The sequence below is a fragment of the Bos javanicus genome, chromosome 15, assembly GCF_032452875.1.
Source record: "Bos javanicus breed banteng chromosome 15, ARS-OSU_banteng_1.0, whole genome shotgun sequence".
Lineage (NCBI taxonomy): Eukaryota > Metazoa > Chordata > Mammalia > Artiodactyla > Bovidae > Bos > Bos javanicus.
The window spans coordinates 460,073-479,390 of NC_083882.1; the positions used below are offsets into that span (position 1 = coordinate 460,073).

General features: G+C 39.3%; 1 protein-coding gene and 1 pseudogene across 1 annotated transcript; both read left to right on the forward strand.

Moving 5' to 3' along the window:
* The first annotated feature begins 452 nt into the window (after positions 1 to 452).
* On the forward strand, positions 453 to 1,902 carry LOC133261148 (olfactory receptor 4A47-like). Its single transcript, XM_061439690.1, has 2 exons — positions 453 to 1,048; positions 1,899 to 1,902. The coding sequence occupies exons 1-2, from the start codon at positions 453 to 455 to the stop codon at positions 1,900 to 1,902; spliced, it is 600 nt and encodes a 199-aa protein (XP_061295674.1).
* Positions 1,903 to 15,988: 14,086 nt separating this feature from the next.
* Positions 15,989 to 16,925, forward strand: LOC133261582 (olfactory receptor 4A47-like; annotated as a pseudogene).
* Positions 16,926 to 19,318: the final 2,393 nt, after the last annotated feature.

The following is a 19,318-nucleotide window of genomic DNA, read 5'->3' on the forward strand; positions in this document are numbered from 1 at the left end:
GATGATGTAGTATCTGTAGAACTTCACTGACTTATCTAATCACTTGCCTCCTCCTTATAATATTGCTGAAGTTAGGGAGGATATTTTAATCAGGCTGGTATTATAATCTTTGAAAGTATTAGAATATAATAACCATACTGCCTATTGGTTCAATAAGTAAATGAATTATTTTAATTTTTCAGGCAGCCATGTGTAAGAATTATATTTACAGCTAATTCTGTTCTGAGCTCTGAAATATGATATATAGAAAAATCTATGGAACAAAGGAGAAATGTAACTGAGTTTGTCCTCTTGGGACTCACTCAGAGTGTCCAGGGTCAGAAAATATTATTTGCTGTGTTCTTGCTCATCCACATTGTGACCATGGTGGGCAAACTACTCATTGTCCTGACTGTGGTGTTCAATACAACCCTGGATGCCCCTATGTACTTTTTCTTGGCTACTTATCATTTATGGATGCTGTTACTACAGTCATGCCAAATATGATCACAGATTTACTCTATGAAAAGAAAACCATTTCCTTCCAAGCTTGCATAACACAACTTTTTATAGGACACTTATTTGGTGGTGCTGAGATTTTACTCCTGGTGGTCATGGCCTATGACCACTATGTGGCCATCTGCAAACCCTTGCATTATTTGACCATCATGAGTCAGCGAGTGTGTGTTATGTTTCTTCTCCTAGCCTGGGTTGGTGGGTTTTTACATGCTGTAGTTCAACTTCTCTTTGTTTACAGCCTTCCTTTCTGTGGCCCCAATGTAACTGACCACTTCATCTGTGACATGTACCCCTTGTTGAAACTTGCTTGCACTGACACCTACATTATTGGCCTCACAGTGGTTGCCAATGATGGGGCGATCTGTGTGGTCATCTTCATGCTCTTACTCATCTCCTATGGGGTCATCCTGCACTCCCTGAAGAATCTTAGTCAGGAAGGGAGGTGCAAAGACTTGTCCACCTGTGGTTCCCACATCACTGTGGTGGTCCTCTTTTTTGTGCCCTGTATTTTTATGTATGTGAGACCTCCTTCCACCTTCAGTTCAGTTCAGTCGCTCAGTCGTGTCCGACTCTTTGTGACCCCATGAATCGCAGCATGCCAGGCCTCCCTGTCCATCACCAACTCCTGGAGTTCACTTAAACTCACGTCCATCGAGTCAGTGATGCCATCCAGCCATCTCATCCTCTCTCGTCCCCTTTTCCTCCTACCCCCAATCCCTCTCAGCATCAGAGTCTTTTCCAATGAGTCAACTCTTCGCATGAGGTGGCCAAAGTATTGGAGTTTCAGCTTTAGCATCATTCCTTCCAAAGAAATCCCAGGGCTGATCTCCTTCAAAATGGACTATTTGGATCTCCTTGCAGTCCAAGGGACTCTCAAGAGTCTTCTCCAATACCACAGTTCAAAAGCATCAATTCTTCCATGCTCAGCCTTCTTCACAGTCCAACTCTCACATCTATATATGACCACAGGAAAAACCATAACCTTGACTAGACGGACCTTTGTTGGCAAAGTAATGTCTCTGCTTTTGAATATGCTATCTAGGTCGGTCATAACTTTCCTTCCAAGGAATAAGCATCTTTTAATTTCATGGCTGCAATCACCATCTGCAGTGATTTTGGAGCCCAAAAAAATAAAGTCTGACACTGTTTCCCCATCTATTCCCCATGAAGTGATGGGACTGGATGCCATGATCTTTGTTTCCTGAATGTTGAGTTTTAAGCCAACTTTTTCACTCCCCACTTTCACTTTCATCAAGAGGCTTTTTAGTTCCTCTTCACTTTCTGCCATAAGGGTGGTGTCATCTGCATATCTGAGGTTATTGATATTTCTCCCGGCAATCTTGATTCCAGCTTGTGTTTCTTCCAGTCCAGCATTTCTCATGATGTACTGTGCATAGAAGTTAAACTGATAAATCCTTGACTGTGTATTACACAATTATCACTCCTATGTTGAACTCTCTAATCAATACTCTGAGAAATGCTGAGATGAAAAATGCCATGAAAATGCTCTGGACTAATAAAAGAAAATGAGGCAACAGGAAAGTGTATCACCTATTTTCAATGAAACATTGCTCTTTCCATGAAAGCCTTGTATAATTTTTTAACTGTAGTAAATTTTTTCTTAGGTTTAATAGCTTGCAATAATAAAAAATAAGACCTAACACCTTGATTCACATCTCTCCACTCAAAGAAAGCCCACATAAATATTTGACGTAGATATTTTGTTTGTATTGGTCAGATAATTTTCATATCTTATTTTTTATATAGCTTAACATCTTAATATTGAAGAACAGTGATGTTTCAAACAGTATAATACTAAGCATAAAGAGGCTAAGAATACAAAAGTAATCTGAATGAAAAAGGTATATAGGCCGAAAATAATCAAATCATAGTTATTTTGCCAACTGGACAAATGTATTTTTGCATTAAGTGGAGAAGTTCTGTTTTGCAATCGACGTGGTCAAAGACAGAAATTTAATCTTTTAATTTGTAGAGATATTTTAAATGATCAGTTAAAAATATTTGTTAATTACCTTTGTTCATTAGTCTGTTCAGTTCAATTCAGTTGCTCAGTCATGTCCGACTCTTTGCGATCCCATGAACCTCAGCATTCCAGGCCTCCCTGTCCATCACCAACTCCTGAAGCCTAACCAAACTTCATGTCGGTTGAATCAGTAATGACATCCAACCATCTCATCCTCTGTCATCCCCTTCTCCTTCCTTCAATCTTTCCCAGCATCTGGGTCTTTTCAAATGAGTCAGCTCTTTGCATCAGGTGGCCAAAGTATTGGAGTTTCAGCTTCAACATCAGACCTTCCAATGAACACCTAGGACTGATCTCTTTCAGGATGGACTGGTTGGATCTCCTTGCAGTCCAAGGGACTCTCAAGAGTCTTCTGCAACACCACAGTTCAAAAGCATCAGTTCTTCGGTATTTAGCTTTCTTTATTTTTTTAATTTAAATTTATGTATTTTAATTGGAGGCTAATTACAATACTGTATTGGTTTTGCCATATATCAACATGAATCTGCTACGGGTGTACATGTGTTCCCCATGCTGAACCCCCCTCCCACCTCCCTCCCCATACCATCCCTCTGGGTCATCCCAGTGCACAAGCCCAAGCATCCTACATCCTGCATCAAACCTGAACTGGCAATTAGTTTCTTATATGATATTATACATGTTTCATTGCCATTCACCGAAATCATCCCACCCTCTCCCTCTCCCACAGAGTCCAAAAGACTGTTCTATACATCTGTGTCTCTTTTGCTGTCTCGCATACACAGTTATCGTTACCATCTTTCTAAATTCCATATATATGCTTTAGTATAATGTATTGGTGTTTTTCTTTCTGGCTTACTTCACTCTGTATAATGTCCATCAGCAGATGAATGGATAAAAAAGCTGTGGCACATTTACACAATGGAGTATTACTCAGCTATTAAAAAGAATGCATTTGAATCAGTTCTAATTGCACTCATCTCACATGCTGGTAAAATAATGCTCAAAATTCTCCAAGCCAGGCTTCAGCAATATGTGAACAGTGAACTCCCTGATGTTCAAGCTGGTTTTAGAAAAGGCAGAGGAACCAGAGATCAAATTGCCAACATCTGCTGGATCATGGAAAAAGCAAGAGAGCTCCAGAAAAACATCTATTTCTGCTTTATTGACTATGCCAAAGCCTTTGACTGTGTGGATCACAATAAACTGTGGAAAATTCTGAAAGAGATGGGAATACCAGACCATTTGACATGCCTTTTGAGAAATCTGTATGCAGGTCAGGAAGCAACAGTTAGAATTGGACATGGAACAGCAGACTGGTTCCAAACAGGAAAATGAGTACGTCAAGGCTGTATATTGTCACTCTGCTTATTTAACTTCTATGCAGAGTACATCAGGAGAAATGCTGGACTGGAAGAAACACAAGCTGGAATCAGGATTGCCGGAAGAAATATCAATAACCTCAGATATGCAGATGACACCACCCACCCTTATGGCAGAAAGTGAAGAGGAACTAAAAAGCCTCTTGATGAAAGTGAAAGTGAAGAGTGAAAAAGTTGGCTTAAAGCTCAACATTCAGAAAACGAAGATCATGGCATCCAGTCCCATCACTTCATGGGGAATAGATGGGGAAACAGTGTCAGACTTTATTTTTTGGGCTCCAAAATCACTGCAGATGGTGACTGCAGCCGTGAAATTAAAAGACGCTTACTCCTTGGAAGGAAAGTAATGACCAACCTAGATCGCATATTCAAAAGCAGAGACATTACTTTGCCAACAAAGGTCCATCTAGTCAAGGCCATGGTTTTTCCTGTGGTCATGTATGGATGTGAGAGCTGGACTGTGAAGAAGGCTGAGCGCCGAAGAATTGTTGCTTTTGAACTGTGGTATTGGAGAAGACTCTTGAGAGTCCCTTGGACTGCAAGGAGATCCAATCAGTCCATTCTGAAGGAGATCAGCCCTGGGATTTCTTTGGAGGGAATGATGCTGAAGCTGAAACTGCAGTACTCATTGGAAAAGACTCTGATGCTGGGAGGGATTGGGGGCAGGAGGAAAAGGGGACGAGAGAGGATGAGATGGCTGGATGGCATCACTGACTCAATGGACGTGAGTCTGAGTGAACTCCGGGAGCTGGTGATGAAGAGGAAGGCCTGGCGTGCTGTGATTCATGGGGTTGCAAAGAGTCAGACATGACTGAGCGACTGAACTGAACTGAATTGAATGAGGTGGATGAAACTGGAGCCTATTCTCAGCTTTCTTTATAGTTCAACTTTCACTTCCATACATGTCCACTGGAAAAACCATAGCCTTGACTAGAGGGACCTTTGTTGACAAAGTGATGTTTCTGCTTTTTAATACGCTGTCTAGGTTGGTCATAACTTTCTTCCAAGTAGTCAGTGTCTTCTAATTTCATGGCTGCAATCACCATGTTCACCAAGTCAGAAAAAGTTATTTAACTGTCTTTGTGTTCCCTGTTCCTTATACAATATATGGGAATAGAATCCACTTCATATAAAGTGTGTCAATTCCTTGAACTATGAATCTATTGGAGTGAGAATTTTTATTTATAAATTTGATTTGATTAACTCTTCTTATATTAACTACATATATTTTTACAACTAATTACTGTTCTTTGACACTTGATATATTTATTTATCATGTCATTAGTGCCATAATAGGAGAAGGCAATGGCAACCCACTCCAGTACTCTTGCCTGGAAAATACCATAGACGGAGGAGCCTGGCAGGCTGCAGTCCAGGGGGTCGCAAAGAGTCAGACACGACTGAGTGACTTCACTTTCACTTTTCACTTTCATGCATTGGAGAAGGAAATGGCAACCCACTCCAGTGTTCTTGCATGGAGAATCCCAGGGGCAGGGGGAGCCTGGTGGGTTGCTGTCTATGGGGTCGCACAGAGTCAGACACGACTGAAACGACTTAGCAGCAGCAGCAGCAGCAGCAGCAGAAGCGCCATAATAATGGATATTTTTAATATAATGATGCTATTTATATATAATTTTACTTTTTTCTTCCCTCTATCACATTACACTTGGAAAACTCCATTTCCTTCCATTGATTTTATAAATTTTAACCTCTTGCTTTTCTTGAAATAACTTTTCAAAATATTTTATTGTTCAGTTCAGTTCAGTGGCTCAGTCGTGTCCGACTCTTTGCAACCCCATGAATCACAGCATGCCAGGCCTCCCTGTCCATCACCAACTCCCGGAGTTCACTGAGACTCATGTCCATCCAGTCAGTGATGCCATCCAGTCATCTCATCCTCTGTTGTCCCCTTCTCCTCCCACCCCAACCCCTCCCCGCATTAGAGTCTTTTCCAATGAGTCAACTCTTTGCATGAGGTGGCCAAAGTACAGCAGGTTCAGCTTTAGCATCATTCCTTCCAGATAAATCCCAGGGCTGATCTCCTTCAGAATTGACTGGTTGGATCTCCTTAAACCCATCAATAATTTATTTTTGCTTGTGATGAAGAAATATCTAAGCCTAGTTTCCCCAAACAGGTGAAAATATCTGTCACCATAATTATTAAATCCTCTTCGTTGTCCTCCTACCTTACTTCTCCCTTCTCTTCTAAAATTTATGATTATTTACAAAGATGGAAAACATCCCGTAAATACATATTTAGAATACTATGACTGCATTTTTATTTTGAGGAAAATTACATGCTTTAATATTTTATTTTCCCATCTAGAAAAAGACACATATTGTGAAAAACTGATTGACATTTAATAAAAATTTACAATCATCTCCATGGAGTATATAAAATATTGCCTTTTAGTTTTCTTACTTATATCTGATTCACATTTTCAGTAAGCTGGTCAGAAAGGACTTAATGTCTTATTCTGCAATGAATTACAGCACAACCCCAAATCTACAGGTGTATGTCTGTATTCAAACACTAATAGGCCCAAATCCAAAAATGCATAATAAGTCCCATCATGGCTTCAGATCTGTATCCATCTCCTGTGAATTTGTAGGACCACAGTGTATGTACATCATCAATGATTTGTAGATCTGTAACTATATGCATGTATGTCTGTATACATGAAGGAGCTTTCCGGGTGGCTCAACAGTAAAGAATGTATTGTCAATGTAGGAGATGCAGAGAAACAGGTTTGATCCCTGAGTCAGGAAGATCCCTTGGGGAAGTAAATGGTAACCCAATCCAGTATTCTTGCTTGAAGAATCCCATGGAGAGAGGAGCCTGGCAAAACATGGTCCACAAGGTCGCAAAGGGTTGGGCATGACTAAACAACAACTGTAGTGGTGAACACACAACAGTCTGCATCTTAAAACCCATGAATGTGTTTTCATCCACAAGGTTTCATCAAAACCTCATGTGATCACACACAGACTTGATTTGTCTGCACATACAGGGCTCTATCTTGCCATTTACAGGTCTGTATTTAATCACACACAGGCCTGTATTTGTCCACACACCAGGCTAAAATTTGCTATACATTGGCCTGTATCTGAATGTATACAAATTTAGATAGAACTTGATGAACAATTGTTCTATCCCATTGGTATGGACTGAAGTCACTGTTAGTCAAAGCCAAATTTCTGGACTTTAAGGAAGGTTGATAGTTTACTTATATGAATGATGTCTTGGTAAGGATGGATGGAAAATCAGTTCTTCCAGGTATCTTTCCTTCTCCATGTAGATACATGACTATGTAGAGTGGCTGCCCAGTGATGTTGTCAACCTTGTAAAATGTCAGCTCAGAGTTCCCAGAGGAAGGAGGCAAAAGCTAGACAGTCATTTAAGTCTGATCCTAGCATGATATCAGCCCAGAATCCAAGACCTAAGGTTCTTAATTCAGACTGATCTTCACATCAAAAGAACAATCAACACAATGGAAAGGTAACTCATGGAATGGGAGAAAATATTTGCAAAGCTAATTTTTAAATTATGTAAGGAACTCTACAATTCACTAACATACTTCCAAATAAGTCAATTTCAATTGGGCAACAAACTCAAGTAGATATTTGTTCAAAGAAGACATAGAAATGGCCAACAGGAACATTAGAAGGTGTTTAAGTGCTCAACATCACTAATCATCAGGGAAATGCAAACTGTAACAAAAATGAGATATCTGAGATATGTAGAAGTTAATAAATGTTTGTGGGATGTAGAGAAAGGGGAACCCCACTACTGTTGATGGGAATGTACATGTGTTAAGCCACTATGGAAAATATTATGAAGGTTTCTCAAAAAATTAAAAATAAAACTGCCATATGATTCAGGAATTTCACTTCTTTGATTATATCCAAGAATATGAAATCAGGAACCTGTTGAGATATTATTCAGAACACAGGAGATGTGTACACAACCTAAATGACAGTTTATTCATGAAAGGATAAAAAAATACCCCATAATACATATATATATATATATATATATATATATATATACACACACACACATTGTATGGAATGACACATTATATATAATAGAATAGTATATATATAATGCAATATTATTAAATGATATAAAAGAGGGGAGTCCTGTCATTTGTGACAATATAGAATGAAGGGACTTTAAGTGCATTATGCTAAGTGAAATAAGCAGAAATAGAAAGACAATACTATTTGATCTCATTTATATGTGAAACTTAAAAGAAAACTCAGAAGCAGAGAGTAGAATGTTGACTGACAAGTGCTGATGGATGACGGAAATTGGAGGATGTTGTTCAAAGGGTAGATAATTCCACTGATAAGATAAACAAGATTTGGGCATCTGATGTACAGCATGGTGACAATAGTTAACAATATTGTAATATATACTGAAAGTTTCCTAGAGAGTAGATGCTAAATGCTTTCACCTCATGCACACAGACTATAATTATGTGAGGTGATGGATGCATTGCATGCGTGTGTGCTTAGTACTTCAGTTGTGTCTGACTTTCTGCCACTCTATGGACCTTGGCCTGCCAGACTCCTCTGTCCATGGGATTCTCCAGGCAAGAATACTGGAGTGGCTTGCCATTTCCTTTTCCAGATGGATGCATTACCTAACTTTATAATGGCAATCTCTTCATAATACATATGTATATTGTATATATGTATATATACTGTTGTTATTGTGTTCAGTCATGTCTGACTCTTTGTGACCCCATGGACTTCAGTCTGCCAGGCTCCTCTGTTCATGTAATTTTCCAGGCAAGAGTACTGGAGTTGGTTGCTATTTCCTTCTCCAGGGGATCTTCCCAACCCAGGGATTGCACCAGCATTTCTTGCATCTCCTGCATTGGCAGGCAGATACTTTTTCCACTGTGCCAGCTGGGAATATACACATACATATATTTCACAATATGTATCTATATCAAATCATTATCAAGTTTGAAACAAACAACAGTGTGTGTGTTAGTCACTCAGTGGTGCCTGACTCTTTGCAACCCCATGGACTGTAGCCCACCAGGCTTCTCTGTCCATGGAATTTTCCAAGCAAGAATATTGGAGGATGTTGCCATTTCCTCCTCCAGGGTCCTTAAACTTACACAATGTTACATGTCAATTGCATCTCAATAAAGCTGGGAAAAAAATATATATATATAATGAATTAAAAAGGGAAGACTTATGAGCTAAAGACATTCTATTTCTTCCACATAAACATACATATAATTTTTTTGTATGGGAGCAGGATAAAATGATATTCTTGTTCACAAAGAAAGTCTATGGTGCTTCTTTTAGTGTGAAAGTGAAAGTGAAGTCACTCAGTCATGTCTGACTCTTTGTGACCCCATGGACTGTAGCCTACCAGGCTCCTCAGTCCATGGACTTCTCCATGGACAGGAGTGGGCTGCCATTTCCTTCTCCAGAGGATCTTCCCAACCCAGGATCAAACCCAGGTCTCCAGCACTGCAGGCAGATGCTTTACTGTCTAAGCCACCAGGGAAGCCACTCTTTTAGTGTAGCCCTCTTAAAGACTTTGTAGACTTTTCAAAATTGAAGTTTACTTCATTAAACAAGGGCCACATCCACAAACATCTTGTGAATTACCCTTATCAGGTTTTGGTTAAAGTTTGTGTGCAGTAGGATAATAACCCTGAGCCTTTTAGAAATAATTTTATATAGTTAAACTGTTTATGAGACACACCTTAAGTCCTTCTGAAGTGAAGTGAAGTTGCTCAATCGTGTCTGACTCTTTGCGATCCCATGGACTGTAGCCTGGAGCCTGGTAGGCTACAGTCCATGGAATTCTCCAGGCAAGAATCCTGGAGTGGGTTGTCATTTCCTTCTCCAGGGGATCTTCCCAACCCAGGGATCGAACCCAGGTCTCCTGCATTGCAGGCAGACACTTTACCATCTGAGCAACTAGGGAAGCCCCAAGTCCTTCTGACTATAACAAATAGTCTTATATTTACAACATTGAGATAACAGTTATCTTGATGCCATTTATTCTAAGAGAGTTTCACTCTTTGGAATGACTGGGAATGGGAACCAGTTCCATTTTATGGAAAAATAAGTACAGGCTCCTTTATTTATTTATTTTTTCCTGAATTCTGCTTGAAAATTTAAGTTACTTTAGTGACTCATCTCTCTTTACTCATTATTTATCACAACTTACACTCTAAAAGAAACAGCTGGCACTTTAAATATTCTACTTGGAAATCTTGATCAAAGTTCCTGTTTCTATTTTCCAGTTACTGTAGGTGATGGTATGGCCAAACCTTTCCAGGAAAGATAATAGTTCCTTTGTAAGCCTTTAATTACAGACTCTTCAAAACCCATCCAGCTGCTATCAGTCTTCTGGTCCCAAGCCAATGTCAGATGCTTTAAATTTTTGTTATGGAAGCACCTTTCCCTTTACTTTCCCCTTTTTCTCTGATTATCGTTTGCTACATGAATAAGACTACTTGACTTAAAACAATCATTTTATTTATCTCAAAATTTTGTGGGCCAGGAATTCAGGCAGAGATTGACTGGATATTTCTTCTGCTTCAGATGTCATGGACTGAAGTCACTCTGTGCTATTCAACTGATAACTAGATGGCCAATAGGATCCAGGACAACTTAATCTACATGCGTGGTATCTTGAAAGTGCTGGCTGGAAGGGACCTATGGGGTTTCTCTCCCTATTCATTTAGATGCAGGTCAGCTAGTTCTCTTCAGTAGAATAGTCAGACTTTTGATATGATGCTCAGGGATCCCAGTGGAAGACAGTAGAAAGTGTCACACCAGTTAAGAACTTATCCCCAAACTAGCTTACTCCTATTTTCACCATCTTCTGTTACTCAAAGCAGGCAAATACCCTGCCCAGGGTTGAGGTGGTGGAGAAATAGATGATATCATGTGATTTGAAAGTGACAAAGTCACATCGTGTTAACAGCACATGGGATGAGTGATGTTGAATTAATTTTTTAAAAATACAGTCATCCACATATCTAAAGGGCATGTTCAGAGATTTTGGGTTTTTTTTTTTTTTTTTGCTTATGTATTTTTTCAAATGTGTGCCATTTTCATTTTATGCAAATTGTACTATAACTGATTTGGTCACAAGACAGTTCAATTGACATATCTACAAGCCAAGATGACATCTGGAATCCTAAAGCTGAAAAATGAGCTCTGTAAGCATCAGTGAGTTAAAATATTTGGAGTAGACTTCAACAAAAGGCTAACATGATGGGGATGCATGTAGTATCTAACTTAATCTTCACAAGAATACTCTAAGATTAAATGAACAATTTTCCATGGGACACTAAGTTTCTGTGAGGTGAAATAGTATGCCCAAAGTCCCATACCTGTTAAATGGGAGAAATAAGATGCTAACTCAGGTTTTTCTTGCTTGAATCTTTCTTCTTTCCAATCCACTGTTTCTCCTTCCAACACACTGCTGTTCACCCAAAGGGCATAGCATACATTTCACCTCCTGATATCATGTATAACACAGAGGAAGACATCGATTTGGTTAAATTTTATAGATTAGCTGGCTAGTGGATGGGACTGGGTTCTACAACTAAAAAGCTAGAGGGAGAATTTCAAAACAAAGCTTGCCAGCACCAGTGTCCTGTTGTAGGATAGCTCCCCAAAATAGCTGCTATCAACATCTGTCTCCCCAAAGTGAGTCCCAGTTGCTTCCTGCTTCTCTGGGAGACTCTCTCTAAGACCAATAAGTGGGTCTGATTCAATCTCCTTTCAAGTTTCTGTCACTTCACTATTTGTAATTCACTGTCTTATAAGGAGTGACTATGATCTCACTTTACCAAAAAGCTCCATCTAGTCAAAGCTATGGTTTTTCCAGTAGTCATGTATGGATGTGAGAGTTGGATATAAATAAAGCTGAGTGCTGAAGAATAGATGCTTTTGAATGATGGTGTTGAAGAAGACTCTTGAGAGTCCCTTGGACTGCAAGGAGATCCAACCTGTCCATCCTAAAGAAAATCAGTCCTGAACATTCATTGGAAGGACTGATGTTGAAGCTGATACTCCAAAACTTTGGCTACCTGATGCAAAGAACTGACTCATTGGAGGAGACCCTGATTCTGGGAAATATTGAAGGCAGGAGGAGAAGGGGACAACAGAGGATGAAATGGTTGGATGGCATCACCGATGAAATGGACATGAGTTTGAGTAGGCTCGGGGAGTTGGTGATGGACAGGGAATCCAGGCGTGCTGCAGTCCAGGGGGTCACAAAGAGTCAGACATGACTGAGTGACTGAACTGAAACTGAATGACCTCACTTACTTTATTAAAATTGTTTAACTTTATTATAAAAATAGGTGATCTCTGAAGGAAGGAACTTTTACATGATTTTCCCCCTATTTACTGTGTCCTCACTGATAGTATAGTTCCTGACATTAAATAGATACATTAAATTAAAAAATATATATAGTCATTACATCTAAATTGTTTATATATCTATCCAAACTCCAAGGCAGAATACATTTAGTATTAAATAAAAGGAAAGAAAATGTTGCTGTAGGTGGTTAGAAACTATGTTTCTAAAAAGTCTAACTGGAACAGGATAATTGGGCTAATATTTTATTCTAATTTGCAATAACTTCAAAATGATTCTAAAACTATTTTTTCCTTCATGTTATGCTCTTTGATCCTATCTACATGATTTGACCCAACAGTATCTTTACAAGTACATGTATTTTTAAAACTTTGTGGAAAATCCCAGTGAATTTAATTAAGCATAAGTCAGTCTTGGATACATTCCAATTCTAAGACTCAATACAAGGAAAAAAAAAAAAAGACTCAAGCATAAATGTGGTTAAAAGGGATAAAATGTCCTGATCTTTGCCCATATCAGGAAAAAGATCTTATCCTTGTAAGAACTGATATAAAAATTTTAGGAGGTCCTTGGTTAGGCCTTTAGGCATTCCATAAAAAAGGACAAGAATATTTTTCATGTCTCAAGTCAGCTAGTCTGTATGATATAATGAAAATGCCTGAATAACTGGATGGCATTTTTCTATCTTGAGATTAGTAGGAAAAGAAGTAACTAGAGACACTTTTCCTGAAAATGGTTAGTTGTTCTTCCTGTGTCAAAAGAGCATTTATTTGTCTTTGATAAATTATCCCAACCTGGCAAATTGTGTGTATAGTTGGTGCATGTGTATGTGTGTGTTCATGAAGCATGGAATTTCATTTAAAATTTTACAGTGCAAATAAAAACAGTCTTCTGAATAATCAGAAAATTCCATGAATAAAATGGACAGACAGTGAAATGAAATAAAAATCAACCTCAAGTAATAATGTGGTATTTTACCATCTAGCATCTAACTTGATAAAAGAAGGTATTTCAGGTCCTATGAGTGAGTTAAAAATCCTTCCTTCAGATTGTGAACAAGGATCCAGAAGGTAAGACTAAAGAACTAATGGGAAGTGGGCTTCCCTATTGTGTGGCTTTATTATGTAAGAAACTAAATTACTCTGAAATAAATCAAACTTAGATTCAATTCTATCTTTATTACTTTAAAAAGTGCAACCTTTGGAAAATTAGATGTTCTGAGCCTTAGTTTCTTCAACTGAAATGGGGACTACATATCTTGTTACCATAAATTTTCATTTGACATATTGAGTTGTGAGGGCATGTTTGCAGTCCCCTTTAAGAGTTTTAAGAAGTGGCTGATGTAATCAGAACAAGATCTAAAGAGAATTATATGAGCTCCTGCAATAAAACAGTTTTCTGGAGGTCAGAATAAAAGTGGAAAGACGTGGCAGAAGGCTGTTTCAGTGAGCCAGGAAGAAAATCTGTGGGGGAGTAAGTCTAGTAGGGAATGATCAAATTTGTGACATATTTTGGAAGTGAGACAACAGCATTAAAATCATCAATAAACAATCTGAGAGTAATATCAATGAAGAACACTCTGAGTTTTTTTTTTCTCAGCAATTACAGGAAGGTTGCTGCTGCTGCTGCTGCTAGTCAATTCAGTCGTGTCCGACTCTGTGTGACCCCATAGACGGCAGCCCCCCAGGTTCCCCCATCCCTGGGATTCTCCAGGCAAGAACACTGGAGTGGGTTGCCATTTCCTTCTCCAATGCATGAAAGTGAAAAGTGAAAGTGAAGATGTTCAGTTGTATCCAACTCTTAGTGACACCATAGACTGCAGCCTACCAGGTTCCTCTGTCCATGGGATTTTCCAGGCAAGAGTACTGGAGTTGGTTGCCATTGCCTTCTCCACAAGAAAGATAGTACCATTTAATTTCTTATATTGTGGAAATTTTAAAATTTATTTTTTATACTAGGTTGATATCCAATTGTAGATGTCCTAAACTGGACATGCTGCCTACACAAAGCGGGAAATAAGTGGGCAGATAGATGCTCGAGATACAAAGTTAATTTGCTTTAGCATGTATTGGTCAGGAAAAGGAAGAATATCTAACTAAAGACCCTAAAGAGTCTCAATGTAGTTTGAAAAAATTCAGGATGGTAATGTTGTATTTATTTGATCTACTCACAGTGAATTTATAAATTAAAGTAACCTCAAGTGTTATACATTTCTGACTTTATATATGGTATACCTTTTTAAGGAGTTCCCGTCTCATCTTCTCTTCTTGTTTCCATTTTCCTTTAAAGTTCACCTAAAGTATTTGCTTCCTTTGGGAAACATTTTCCAATTTCAGTTTCATTGATATATTCCTATACAGTTACACTTAGCTTGTGTGAACATATACTCTTATAATGGTACTTACTATGTGTGTCTGGAATTTTCTGACTCTGAGGGTAGGGAGCTATGCCTTATTCTACTTGGTAATCACTATATCTATAATCCACACATATTCTTTTAATTGAATGGATGAAGAAATGAAATTTCTAATGCATTAGGGTTTCCCCAGTGGCTCAGTGTACATCATGAGAAACGCTGGGCTAGAAGAAGCACAAGCTGGAATCAAGATTGCCAGGAGAAATATCAATAACCTCAGATATGCAGATGACACGACCCTTATGGCATAAAGTGAAGAGGAACTAAAAAGCCTCTTAATGAAAGTGAAAGAGGAGAGTGAGAAAGTTGGCTTAAAGCTCAACATTCAGAAAACGAAGATCATGGCATCTGGTCCCATCACTTCATGGCAAACAGATGGGGAAACAGTGTCAGGCTTTATTTTTGGGGGGCTCCAAAATCACTGCAGATGGTGATTGCAGCCATGAAATTAAAAGACGCTTACTCCTTGGAAGGAAAGTTATGACCGACCTAGATAGCATATTCAAAAGCAGAGACATTACTTTGCCAACAAAGGTCCGTCTAGTCTATGGTCCATCTAGACTATGGTTTTTCCAGTAGTCATGTATGGATTTGAGAGTTGGACTATGAAGACAGCTGAGCACAGAAGAACTGATGTTTTTGAACTGTGGTGTTGGAGAACTCTTGAAAGTCCCTTGGACTGCAAGGAGACCCAACCAGTCCATTCTGAAGGAGATCAGCCCTGGGATTTCTTTGGAAGGAATGATGCTAAAGCTGAAACTCCAGTTCTTTGGCCACATCATGCGAAGAGTTGACTCATTGGAAAAGACTCTGATGATGGGAGGGATTGGGGGCAGGAGGAGAAGGGGACGACAGAGGACGAGATGGCTGGATGGCATCACTGACTCAATGGACGTGAGTTTGAGTGAACTCTGGGAGTTGGTGATGGCCAGGGAGGCCTGGCATGCTGCATTCATGGGGTCGCAAAGAGTCAGACATGACTGAGTGACTGAACTGAACTGAAATGAGGTGGTTCAGTGGGTAAAGAATCCAATTACAATGCAGGAGATGCAGGCAGATGCAAGTTCAATCCTCAGGTTGGGAAGGAAGGAGAAGGAAGAAGGTTCCTGGAGAAGGAAATGGAAACCCACTCCAGTGTTCTGTCCTGGCGAATCCCATGGATAGAGGAGTCTGGTGGACAACAGTCCATAGGGTCACAAAGAGTTTCACATGACTAAAGTGACAGCATGCAAAAATGCAATAATGCATTAATTTTTTTTTTCTCCTTGTTTTACAGGTAAACTTTTAATAGTTAACTCAGCTCCTGCCCAGACTAGATGGAACCAGGGAACAATATATCTTACTTTGTCTTCCTGGGCCTCACACAGAATCCAAAGGAGCGAAAAGTTCTTTTTGTTCTGTTCTTGTTCTTCTACATTTTGACCATGGTGGGAAATCTGCTCATTATCACGACTATACAGTCAGTAAGACCCTGAACTCACCAATGTACTTTTTTCTTGCTTGTCATTTATAGATTTAGTTTTTTGCCCTTCTATTTCCCCTAGATTGATTTCAGACTTGTTCTTTGGGAATAATACCATATCTTTCCAATCCTGTATGATCCAGCTGTTTACAGAGCACTTTTTTGGTGCATCAGAGATCATCCTTCTGCTGATGATGGCCTATGACTGCTATGTGGCCATCTGTAAGCCCTTGCATTATTTGGTGATCATGAGGCAGAAGGTGTGTGTTGTGATGCTGATGGTGTCCTGGGTTGGAGGTTTCTTGCATTCAGTAATTCAACTTGGCACTATCTACGGGCTCCCATTCTGTGGCCCCGGTGTCATTGATCACTTTATGTGTGACATGTTCCCTTTATTAAAACTCATCTGTACTGACACCTATGTCATTGGCATCTTAGTTGTGGCCAATGGAGGACTGATCTGCTCTATAGTGTTTCTGCTCTTACTCATCTCCTATGGAGTCATCCTGCACTCTCTGAAGAACCTGAGTCAGGAAGGGAGGCAGAAAGCCCTCCAGACCTGTGGTTCCCACATCACCGTGGTTGTCTGCTTCTTTGTTCCCTGTATTTTCATGTATGTGAGACTTGCTAAAACCTTCCCCATTGACAAATCATTGAGTGCATTTTATTCAGTCATAACTCCAATGCTGAACCCATTAATTTACAGTCTAAGAAATTCTGAGATGACTAATGCTATGAAAAAGCTCAGGAGGAAAAAAAAAATATCATATAAAGTGGTAAATCCAATATGAAGAAGCTAATTTAGCATTAGAGCCAATCTTCTTGGATTGTAGAAGTTTCCAAAGTGATACAAACGTCTTTTTCTCTAAAGGAGTTATGATATTTACAGTTAAATAATGGACTGTAAATTTGCTCTGCAAATTTCTTTTTTAGACTGTAAACTTCATAATGCCTGGTTTGGCTCTGCACCTAGAGAAGTAGCATGTATTCACAATAGGCAGCCAATAAATCATATGCAATGAATTAGTCTATGGAATTTATATATATTTCCACTAACTTTTACTTAATTTCTGCTTTTATTTTTATTATTTTATCATTCTGAGTGTTTTTGTTTGTCAGCAGTCTTGTATTTTTATGTTCATTTTTTAAATGTTGCTAGATAAAATATTTAATATTATGTAGACTATCCTCTTCAATCAATTTCATTTGTGTTTAAAATGACATTTTAATGGAATCAGTTCAGTTCAGCTCATTTCAGCCCCTCAGTCTTGCCTGACTCTTTGCATCCCCATGGACTGCAGCACACCAGGCTCTCCTGTCCATGACCAACTCCAGGAGCTTGAACAAGCTCATGTCCATTGAGTCGGTAATGCCATCCAGCCATCTCATCCTCTGTCGTCCCCTTCTCCTCCTGCCTTCAATCCCTCCCAGAATCAGAGTCTTTTCCAATGAGTCAATTCTTCCCATGAGGTGGCCAAAGTACTGGAGTTTCAGCTTTAGCATCATTCCTTCCAAAGAAATCCCAGGGCTGATCTCCTTCAGAATGGACTGGTTGGGTCTCCTTGCAGTCCAAGGGACTCTCAAGAGTCTTCTCCAACACCACAGTTCAAAAGCATCAATTCTTCAGCGCTCAGCTTTCTTCACAGTCCAACTCTCACATCCATACATGACCACAGGAAAAACCATAGCCTTGACTAGACGAACCTTTGTTGGCAAAGTAATGTCTCTGCTTTTAAATATGCTATCTAGGTTGGTCATAACAGCTATAACTGAAGAATAAGGGTCATTGACAGGAGCCTTGGCTTGATTAGAGAGGTATGATCATTCCAAATCATGGCTCTTAAGGGAAAGTGCTAGGGGAATTAATACACTGGTGATTTTAATTTTCACTCTCAGATCTCCTATTTGCTCCCATGAGTGGGACCTAGAAGAAGAAGTGAAGTGAAGTTGGTCAGTCGTGTCCAACTCTTTGAGACCCCGTGGACTGTAGCCTACCAGGCTTCTCCGTCCACAGAATTCTCCAGGCAAAAATACTGGAGTGGGTTGCCAAAATGACAAGTCTGATTGATTGATGTACTTTATAGGCATCAAATTCCTAGGGCCCAGAGTAACTTGCAAAGATTAGAATTGCATCTGTAGAAGCAAATGTAGAATGTATCCTTAATGGTCAATCCTTTTTGTTCTTATCATTCACATTTTGACTATTGGACAAGAAGTAAAACCCTGCCCCAAACACGGGCAATGTAAACAAGTTCCTTTAACTTCCTTGCCATCAAATAATTTCAACTCAGACATACTCACACCACATTGAAATATGAGCCATCAATGTTCTTCATATGCAGTGAAGGTGAAGTCACTCAGTCGTGTCTGACTCTTTGCGACCTCACAGAGGGTAGCCTACCAGGCTCTTCCATCCATGGGATTTTCAAGGCAAGGGTACTGGAGTGGGTTGCCATTTCCTTCTGCAGAGGATCTTCCTGACCCAGGGATCGAACCCAGGTCTCTCACATTGTAGGCAGATGCTTTACCGTCTGAGCCACCGGGGAAGTCTCTAACCCATTTTCAGTAGAAATCAAATTTTTCTAGCATGACTCCATTGTCAGCAATGGGATTTATCCAAACTACAAATGCCAGCACATTGAATATTTCAATACTGTACTAATTGTTCATATTTTAGCTGTGAAACAAACCAAATGTAAATGCTCAATATATAATACAAATCCACAGATTCTTCACAGAAGAAAACAATGGAATACTGATTTTCTACATATCACCTGTTCATTAGTTCTTCAATAATGATAACCCTGTATGCAAGACAGCAAAAGAGACACAGATGTTTAGAACAGTCTTTTGGACTCTGTGTGTGGGGTGGGGGGGGGGATGATTTGGGAGAATGGCATTGAAACACGTATAATATCATCTAAGAAACAAATCTCCAGTCCAGGTTTGATGCAGGATACAGGATACTTGGGGCTGGTGCACTGGGATGACCCAGAGGGATGGTATGGGGAGGGAGGTGGGAAAGGGGTTCAGGATTGGGAACACATGTACACCTGTGGCGGATTCATGTTGATGTATGGCAAAACCAACACAATATTGTAAAGTAATTAGCCTCTAATTAAAATTTAAAGAAAATAAATAAAAGAAAAAAATAGTAAAAAAAAAAATACTATGTCTTGAGTTA

Bases quoted from the DNA above. Each gene is read 5' to 3' on its own strand.
- LOC133261148 (XM_061439690.1), top strand. From the start codon at position 453: ATGGATGCTGTTACTACAGTCATGCCAAATATGATCACAGATTTACTC.